This window comes from Eimeria tenella, genomic scaffold, assembly GCF_000499545.2.
Source record: "Eimeria tenella Houghton genomic scaffold, Eth_scaff123, whole genome shotgun sequence".
Classification (NCBI taxonomy): Eukaryota; Apicomplexa; class Conoidasida; order Eucoccidiorida; family Eimeriidae; genus Eimeria; species Eimeria tenella.
In genome coordinates this window covers 1-9,929 of record NW_013541490.1, presented here as the reverse complement: position 1 = coordinate 9,929, position 9,929 = coordinate 1, and the positions used below count along the sequence as shown (strand labels likewise).

Genomic DNA, 9,929 nt, shown 5'->3' with positions numbered 1-9,929 from the left:
GCAGCAGCAGCAGCACCATAGCAGCAGCAGCAGCAGCAGCGGGACTTGTTTGGTATGAGCTAGATTTCACGCTGCGGCTGGTTCTGCAGCAACTAGCAATTAAACACCATGGCTTGTCAGTGCTTGTTTACATAGCTAGCTAGCTAGCTAGCTAGCTAGCCAGCTAGTCAGCTAGCCAGCTAGCTAGCTAGCCAGGGGCAGCCAGCCAGGCGGCCAACCCGTGGCAGCTAGCTAGCTAGTTAGCTAGCTAGCTAGCCAGCTAGGCAGAGGCAATTAGCCAGCCAGCTAGCCAGGGGTACCCAGCTAGCTAGCTAGCTAGCTAGCTAGCTGGGGAAAGAAAGCAAGCTCGAGACCTGGAGTTCGTTGAGAGGCAGCTAGCTACAGCTAGCTGGCCCTGCAGCCCACGGCTAGCCGCTAGCCCTTTATATGATTATATACGTGGCTAGCTAGCTATCTTCAGTTCCAGCTAGCCAGCTCCACAGCTAGCTAGCCTCTCCGCAGCTAGCTAGCTGCCTCAGGAGCTGCCTGTCTAAAGGGCTACTTGGCTATCCCCACAGCTAGCTAGCTATCCCCACAGCTAGCTAGCTATCCCCACAGCTAGCTAGCCATCCCCACAGCTAGCTAGCCATCCCCACAGCTAGCTAGCTACCCGCACAGCTAGCTAGCTATCCCTGCAGCTAGCTAGCTATCCCCGCAGCTAGCTAGCTACCCCCACAGCTAGCTAGCTGTGTGTGTCTCTGCAGCTAGCTAGCCGTCTGTACAGCTAGCCAGCTGTCTGTACAGCTAGCTCGTTTATTCTCTTTTTCTTTCCTGGGTGTCACTTCTTTTTCACTTTCTGTCTCTGCCACTTTTGTCTTTTTCATTTTCATCTTTTTGTTTTTTCCTTTTTTCTTTTTGTCTATTTTTATTCCTAATTGTCTCCGGGTGTCTGTACACCTCGCCTCTTTCTTTCCAAGTTCTTTTAAATCCCTTCTCCAGTTCACCCAAAGCAAAACTTGCATGCATGCATTTATTCATGCATGCATGCATGCATGCATGCATGAATATGCATGAATAAATGCATGCATGCATGCATTTATTCATGCACTGGGGCCTTCACACTCGAACGCCTGCATGCATGCATATCCCAATGATTGCATGCAGCCAAGAATGCAAGCAAGCCCCAGGAATGCCCGTATGCATGCATGCATGTACATGCATGCATGCATACTCGTACGCATGCATGCATGCATGCGTGCATGCATGCATGCATTGTTAAAGAAGTAAGGAGGAAGCGTCGGCATTCTGGCCTGCAGCAAATGAGGCAAAGAAAAGAAAATAAAAAACTAAAAAATAAAAGGAGCGAAAAAAGGATAATTAAAAAGAAAACAAATTAAAGTGAAAAAACAAATAAACAGAAAACAAAATTGAAATGCAAAATAAATAAATAAAATAAAGACAGCAGCAGCAGCAGCAGCAGCAAAAAGATCTTTTTACTTTTCTCTTTCTTTTGCTTTTCCCTCTGGCTCTCCTTCACTTTTGCTGCCACCTCCGCAGCGTCCTGCAGCAACACCCAAACCCTGAAGTTTAAACCCTAAACCCCAAACCCTAAACCCTAAACCCTAAGCCCAGGCGCTTGTCCTTTTCCGGGCACAGCAGCATTTCTTGATTTAGAGGGCCATGGGGGCCCAAAGCAAGCAGCAGCAGCAGCAAAGACAGCAACGCTGTCTCTAGCAGCAGCAGCAACAGCGATTGTATAGGCAGCAGCAGCAACAGCGATTGTATAGGCAGCAGCAGCAGCAGCAGCAACAGCAGCAGCAGCAACAGCAGCAGCAGGCAGCAGATTCTCACCGGTATGCGCCTCTGCTCTTTCTGGATGTTCGCTTCTTTCTCGTCGAGGCGTTTTTGCTTCTTTTTTATCTGTAGACAAAAGGCGAAAAGTGAAAATAAAAATAAACTCAATACTACTGCTGCTGCTGCTGCTACTGCTGCTGCTGTTACTGCTGCTGCTGCTACTGCTGCCGCTGCTGCTGCCGTAGCTGCAACCAACGCCGCTCTTTTGCGATCGCTGCTTCAGCAGCTGCTGCTTCGCCTGGCGTTTTTGCTGCAGCCATATGTTCTGCTACTGAAACAGCTGCTGCTGCGACATCCAGAGCAACCGATGCTGCTGCTGCTGCTGCTTCTGCTGCTTCTGCTACTGCTGCTGCTGCTGCTGACCGTGTTCTCTGCTGTGGGCACATATTCCTCTGCCCTCTTCTTCCTTTTCTCTGCCGTCTTTTGCTGCTGCTTCCCTGGCAGCTCTTCCATTTTGCGCCTCTGCAGCAGCAGCAGCAGCAGCAAACGCATTTACAAGATGTGATAATAAGTGCTGCTGCTTCACAGCAGCCAGCAAAATAAGAACAAAAGTGCTTACTAAAAAAAAGTGTATGCGGCAGCAAAGCCCCAGAAAGAAGCCACAGAAGCATGCACGCCAGCTAGCCTCTGGCCCAGCAGCAGCAGCAGCAGCAGCAGCAAGGGAAGCAGCAGCAGCAGCAGCAGCGTCAGAAATGAGAGCAGCAGCACCATCACGTGCACCCGCACCAGCAGCATAAAGACCACCACCAGCACGAGCAGCAGCAACAGCAGCAGTAGCAGCAGCAGCAGCAGCAGCAGCAGGTGTTTGAACACCTTTCTTTCTGCTGCGTCGATGAAGTATTCTCCGGACTCCATGAGAAGGTCTTCTTTGCGAGGAGTCTGCGGAGGAGGAAAAAGACTTTTTTCTTTTTTTTCTTTTTTTTCTTTTTGCTTCTTCCGCTGCACATTCCGCTTCTTGAACTGAGGCAAAAAACGGTCCCAGTTCTCCTGCAGCAGCAGCAGCAGCAGCAGCAGCAAGAGCAGTAGACGCAGCAGCAGTAGCAGTGGTGGAAGCAGCAACGTCACAGCAGCAGCAGCAACAGCAGCACAGCGAAAGCAGCAGCAACAGCGTGAGCAGCACCAGCACCAGCAGAAACAGCAGCAGCAGCAGCAGAAACAGCACCAGCAACAGCAGCAGCAGCGGAAACAGCAACAGCAGCAGCAGCAAAAGGGGACAAAAAGTAAAGAGATAACACATGAACTAAAAGAGACAAAAAAAAGACAAAGAGAGAGAGAAAAAGAAACAAAAAGAGACACAAAAAGATGCAAAAAGATATTAAAAAAGAAACAAAAAGAGATAAAAAAGAAACAAAAAGAGATAAAAAAAGAAACAAAAAGAAATTTGAAAAGAAACAAAAAGAGATAAAAAAGAAACAAAAAGAGTCACAAAAGGACAAACAAAAGGGACTCCAAAAAGATCCAAAAAAGGGACTAAAAAGAGAATAAAAAGAGACAAAACAGAGACAAAAAATGGATTAAAACGAGCAGAAAGAGAGACAAAAAAGGGACAAAAAGGAGACAACAAGAAGACAAAAAGGAGACAAAAAAGATATTAGAAAGAGACAAAAAAGAGACTAAAAAGGAACAAAAAAAGGACCAAAAAAGAAACGACAAAGAAACGAAGAAGAACCAAAAAAGAAACAAAAAAGAAACAAAAAAGAAACAAAAAAGAAACAAAAAAACGAAAAAGAAACAAAAAAGATCAAAAAACGCACAAGTTGTGAGAAATTACATTTTTGAGTTTTTCGTCTTTGGCCAATTCTCTTCGAATTAAAAGTTCCTTCACGTGATAAACTGGATGGACATTTTGCATGCAGTCTTCCACCACGCGGCGCACCTGCAGCAAAGATGGAAAACTTTTTTGCTTTTTTTGAATCTTTTTTGGACATTTTGGATCTTTTAAAGCTCCTTTTTAGCGCTTTTCTTGTGCTCTTTTAAGTCTGCTTTAATTCCTTTCTTATTCACTTTTTTATTTTTTATCTCCTTTTTTAAATCTCTTTTTCGCTCTGTTTTGGACACTTTAAACCTCCACTTCACAACTGCACGCATGCAACTGCATGCAACTGCATGCACGCAAGTGCATGCAAGCAAGTGCATGCACGCAAGTGCATGCACCTGCATGTATCAGACTGCATGCAACTGCATGCAACTGCAAGCACGCAAATGCACGCACACAACTGCATGCAGCTGCACGCACGCAGCTGCATGCATGCAGTTGCATGCATGCATGCAAAAGGCTGACTTGTTTGAGCCCCTTGGGGCTGCCCATCGCCGCCACAGTTTGGCCCTGGACTAAAATGTAGCAGCAGCTCAGCAGCTCCAGAGCCTTCAAAGTGCTGCCGTTGGGGCCCACCAGCCGCTGCCGCCGCTTCACGAACTTCTCCTGCCCAGCGCAAACCCTAAACCCTAAACCCTAAACCCTAAACCCCAAACCCTAAACCCTAAACCCGAAGCCCTGGAGCCTGGGTTCCAGCTGGGCAGCAGACGAGGGTCAACTGGAAAGCCGCACGCGTGGACAGGGCTGGTTTAGCAGCAGCAGCAGCAGCAGCAGCAGCAGCAGCAGCAGAAGGGCTCACTTTGTTGCGAACCATTCCTTTTATTTTTATGATATCGCACATCATGTCGTCTGCAGCAAAAGCGCTGCAACAAGAATCCTTTGAAGTAGTCCGCTGCTGCTGCTGCTGCTGTCGTCAATACCCGCAGCAGCAGCAGCAACAGCAAGCAGCAACAGCAACAGCAAGCAGCAGCGGCAACAGCAAGCAGCAGCAGCAACAGCAAGCAGCAATGGCAACAACCAGCAGCAACACCACCACCAGCAGCAGGCAGCAGCAGCAGCAGCAGCAGCAACAGCAGCAAAATTAACCTTCGAGAATCTTTTTGGCCTGCTGCAGCGGAACACATCTCGCCAGCAGCTTTATCATATCTCTCGCCTGAAAAGAAAAATTAAAAATTCAATTAAATTAAAATTAAATTAAAATTAAATTAAAATCAAATTAAAATTAAATTAAAATTGAACTAAAATTAAATTAAAAACAAGACCTTTTTGAATCATTTTGAAAGGGCTTTCAAACAGAATTGAAATTGAATTTGAATTGAATTTGAATTGAATTCAAATAGAATTTAAGCTCAATTTAAATTGAATTTGAAATGAATATAAATTGATTTTAAATTAAATTCAAATTAAATTTAAATCCAATTAAAAAGAAATAAAAATAAAAATAAAAATAAAAATAATAAAATAGAGCGGAGTTTCTCGCCTCCAAAATGATGTAAAAAGACAAAAAAGGACTTTTTTGGATCATTTTGAAAGCGCTTTTAAACAGAATTTGAATTGAATTTAAATTCAATTCAAATTAAATTTAAATTCAATTCAAATTAAATTTAAATTCAATTCAAATTAAATTTAAATTGAATTTAAATTCAATTTGAATTCAATTTAAATTCAATTAAAAAGAATAAAAAGAAAAAGAAAAAGAAAATGGAGCTTTTTGCCTTCAAAATGATGTGAGGATTGGAAGCCTTTTTAGCTGTGCGAACTGTCATGCACCGGGCGTGAAATGAAACGAAAAAAAGCCAAAAAAGAGACTTTTTGGACCATTTTTAAAGCGCTTTTCAACGAAATAAGAAATGAATAATAATGAAATCAAAAAGAAGAACCGAAACGCGAAAAGGCGGAGTTTCTAGCCTTGAAAATGATGTAGGGATCGAAGGTTTTCCTTGCAGTTCAAAAGGTCATGATCCGCACGTAAAATGAGACAAAAAAGCCAAAAATGGACTTTCGGGGTCATTTTTGAAGCGCTTTTCAACAAAATAAAAACAAAACAACAATTGAATCGAAAAGAAGAATAGAATAGGAAAAAAATGGAGTTTCTTGCCCTCAAAATGGAGCAAGGATCGGAGGTTTTCTCGGTGTTTCGAGCTGTCATGAGCACTTCCGCGGGTGAAACGAGGCCAAAAAAAGACGAGAAAAGGACATTTTGGGTCTTTTTTGAGACGTTTTTAAGCGCAATAAGAACAGAATAACAACTGAAATGAAAAGAAGAAGCAAGGGGGGGAAAAGCGGAGTTTCTCGCCTTCAAAATGATGTAGGGGTCGAAGGTTTTCTTGGTGGTCCGCACGGTCATGGAGCCCTCGGCGAGGTCGAGCTCCGCGGCCACGAAGTGTACGGACAGCTCCTTCTGCACTTCGCGCCAAATTTCCTTCAAATACTTTTCGCGATATTTCGGAAACAAAACTGCAAAAGAAGACTCTTCGCAGAGGCCAAAGGGGTTGTCTTCCTGCAAAAGCGGCAAAAAGCAGTTAAAATGGATTAATTTAACTCATTAGTTTAAAAAAGAAATTCGAAAAATGCAAAGAATTTCAAAAAACCGAAAAAAGTGGAAAAACCGAAAAAAATTCAAAAAATTCGAAAAGATTTCAACAAATGCAAAAAGAGTTTGGGAGTTGAATTTAATTCATTTAAAAAAGATTTAAAAACTGTTTTTTATTCATTAAAAATTGTTTTGAAATAATTTAAAAACAAATTTTCAAATAAAACGCAAACATATCTCTCCGGGTTTAGGGTTTGGAGTCCAGGGTTTAGTAGGGTTTAGGGTTTACAGATTAGGGTTTAGGGTTTACCGTTTACAGACTAGGGTTTAGGCTTTAGGGTTTATAGTTAAGCGTTTAGAGTTAAGGGTTTATAGTTAAGCGTTTGGGGTTTAGGGTTTAGGGTTTAGGGTTTACTGACGGGGCGAAAAGGCTCGATCTTCCAGTGCTCGATATCATCTGTGTCCCAGGGTTTGTCTTTGCGGTACTTTCCCTTTTTGCTGCTGCTGCTGCTGCTGCTGCTGCTGTCAGCTGTGGGGCCCCCCGAATCAGGGTTTGAATTAGGGTTTGCGTCAGGGTTTGGATTAGGGTTTGCATTAGGGTTTGGGGTTTGGGCCTCGTCGTCAGAGGGAGGCCCGGGGCCCTTCTTTCGCCGCGGCATTGCTGCTGCTGTTTGCCTTTTGCAGGGTTTAGGGTTTAGGGTTTAGGGTTTAGGGTTGAGGGTTTAGGGTTGAGGGTTTAGGGTTTTGCGTCGATGCAAACCCCGCCGGCGCAGCGAAAAAGAGGGGCTCCGGGGTAAAAGATCTGTTTTGTTGGTTTGAAAGTTAAAAATGAATTAATTTATTAAATTAAAAATAAAACAAATTAATTTATTTAATTTAAAATGATATTTGCGTCTAAAAACATCCAAAAAGCCCCAAAGCAGCAGCCGTTGCTGCTGCATGCGCCCGCGGCAGCCCCAGCCCCCCTTTGCTTCTTAATTGTTCATTTTCAAAATGTATTTAAGTAAATTATTAAATTTAAATTTATTTATTTATTTATTTTTAACTTAAACAAATAATAAAACCAGTTTCCAGATCCTGAAGCCTGTTCTGCAGCAGCAGCAGCAGCTGCAGCAGCTGCTGCTGCTGTTGCTGCTGCTGCTGTTGCTGCTGCTGCTGCTGTTGCTGCTCGCCGTCGATTCTCTTCAAATCGCTGCCACTGAGTTTTCCATTTGTTTACTTTATTTTTGTGGTTTATTTATTTATTTATTTATTTATTTATTTATTTATTTATTTATTTATTTATTTATTTGCTGTTTATCTTTTTCTTGTTCGTGTGTTTCTTTGCTGCTGCAGTCAATGAAGGGTTAGGGCTTAGAGTTTAGGGTTTAGGGTTTAGGGTTTAGGGTTTAGGGTGGCGTGGGGCCCATGTTTCAGGATTTAACACTCAGTCAGTTCTCCCGCGCCTCCTCGAACAGAATCCTGAGGGTTTAGGGTTTAGGGTTTGATTTGCTTTATATGAATAAGGAAAAGCTTTAAAAGTAATTTAATTTGCTTTAAAGAAAATAAAAATAAACTTTGTTTTTTGAAATACTGCGATCTCTACATACACTCCAACTCCCGAGACCTCCTTTGCTTGTCTTTCTCTTGCTACTGCTGCTGCTGCTGCTGCTGCTGCTGCTACTGCTGTTGCTGCTGCGGCTACTGCTGCCGTGGCTGCTGCTGCTGCTGCTGCTGCAGCGCCTCCTTCCAATTTCGCTTTTACTATTGCTCTTGCTGCTTGTGCTGCTGCTTTTGCTGTTGCTGCTGCTTTTGCGGCTGCAGCTGCTTTACCTGTTGCTGCTGCTGCTTCGCTGCTGCCGCTACTTTTTCTGCTGCTGCAGCTGTTTTTGCTGCTGCTGCTGCTGCTGCTGCTGTTAGGTTCAAAAAGGCAGCAAACAGGAAAGCTGCACCTCGTAGACTGACTCTGGTTGCTCTTAACCATTTATTTATTTATTTATTTAGTTGTTTATTTATTTATTTATTTATTTATTTATTTATTTCCTAGTAAATAAAATAATTATTATAGTTATTTTATATTTATTTTGTTCATTCTTTTATTTCCTTATTTGTTTTCCAATAATTTTTTTGAAGGTAATTAGCACAAGGAAGCTTGAAACTCTAAACCCTAAACCCTAAACCCTAAACTCTAAACCCTAAACCCTAAACCCTAACTATTCCTCATGTGTGCCTTGGCCGCCTTGACGTGTATGGACAGTTTCAGCAGTCAAAAATGTTTTAAAATCTGCTGCTACTGACCCCTTTACTGAACTGCTGCTGCTGCAGCCGCTGCTGCTGCTGCTGCTGGTGCTGCTGCTGCTGCATCAGCTGCAGCATCTACTACAGCTGCTCCAGCATCTGCTGCATCATCTGCTGCAGAATCTGCTGAAGCATCTGCTACAGCTGCTGCAGCTGCAGCAGCAGCAGCAGAAAAAGCGCATCCCCGCTCCGTGTGCCTCATTTGAACCGCTACAGCAGCAACTAGCTGGCTAGCTAGCTAGCTAGCTAGCTAGCTAGCTAATTATCTGGCAAGCTAGTTAGCTAGCTAGGCAGCTGGCTGGCCAGCTAGCTAGGTTTTCGGCTAGCCAGCTAGCTAGGTAGCTAGCTAGCTAGCTAGGCAGCTAGCTTGCTAACTACTAGGTGGCTAGCCAGGCAATTTTCTTGGCTGCCTGGCTAGCTGCTGCAGCTTTCGGGGGAAGGGAGAAGGACCAGAGCCAAATGAACCAAGTTGCTGCTGCAGCAGAAGCAGCAGCAGCAGCAGCTGCTGCTGCTGCTGCAGGTGCTGCTGCCGCGGGTGCTCTGGCTGCTGCTGCTGCTGCTGTGGGACTTGCCGCTGCATCGAGCGGGCGGGGGGCCGGAGTCCGCAGCAGCAAAAACGCTGCTGCTAATATTTTCAAAAGATTTTAAATTTTAAAATAAAAAGAAAAAAGATAAAAGGCCAAAAGAAGGAGCAGCAGCGGGCACACAGAGCAGCAGCAGCAGCAGCAGCACAGCAGCAGGAGCTCCACCCATCACCACCCCCCAGCACCAGCAGCGTGCTGCTGTTGATTTTGCGCTTCAAGTTAAAATAAATGCATTAAATGATTAAAAATTAATTTGAATAATTAAATTTTATACTTTGGTTTATTTATTCACACTCTGCAGCAGAAGCAGCAGCAAAACGGACAGCAGCAGCCCCAACAGCAACACCGCAGCGCCGACGGATGGTCGTGCTGAGGTCTGCTGCTGCAGCAGCAGCAGCAGCAGCAGCAGCGGTGAAGCACAGTAGCGCTTAATCGAGAGTGGAGTTTTGGCTGCGGCGGATAATGGGGCTGTGTGCGTAAGATTTACGGCTGCTGCTGTTGCTGCTGCTGCTGCTGCTGCTCCTTGTGGTGGTTGCAACACCGCAGCAGCAAACAAGCCCTGAGCTGCGCCCCCACTTTCTTGAGCCATTCCTTGGCCCTTTCAAACTTCCTTAAGCTCTGAGAGTCCGAAGGCGAGCCGCAGCAGCAGCAGCGGCAGCGGCAGCTTCTGCTGCTGGTGGTGGTGGTGCTGCCGCTGCAGCGTCTGCTGCTGCAGCTGTTGGTGCTGCTGCTGCTCTTTCGGGGCATCCCGAGCCTCCTTTGCTGCTTCTGAAGCTTCGTAAGGCCTCAACTCAGGCCGCGGGCAGCAGCAGCAGCACCTGCAGCAGCAGCTGCTGCAGGAGCTACACCAACGCGCTTGACAGCAGCAGCAGCAGCAGCAGCAGCA

General features: G+C 44.9%; 1 protein-coding gene across 1 annotated transcript; it reads right to left on the bottom strand.

The window, feature by feature from the left end:
• Nucleotides 1-1,254: 1,254 nt before the first annotated feature.
• Nucleotides 1,255-6,841, bottom strand: ETH_00012050 (ribosomal RNA assembly protein, putative; the record flags this gene model as incomplete). Its single annotated transcript, XM_013373175.1, has 10 exons — nucleotides 1,255-1,289; nucleotides 1,477-1,540; nucleotides 1,831-1,899; nucleotides 2,197-2,295; nucleotides 2,647-2,820; nucleotides 4,115-4,255; nucleotides 4,449-4,498; nucleotides 4,736-4,802; nucleotides 5,946-6,149; nucleotides 6,602-6,841. 10 exons carry the CDS (start codon nucleotides 6,839-6,841, stop codon nucleotides 1,255-1,257), a joined length of 1,143 nt encoding a protein of 380 aa, XP_013228629.1.
• Nucleotides 6,842-9,929: the final 3,088 nt, after the last annotated feature.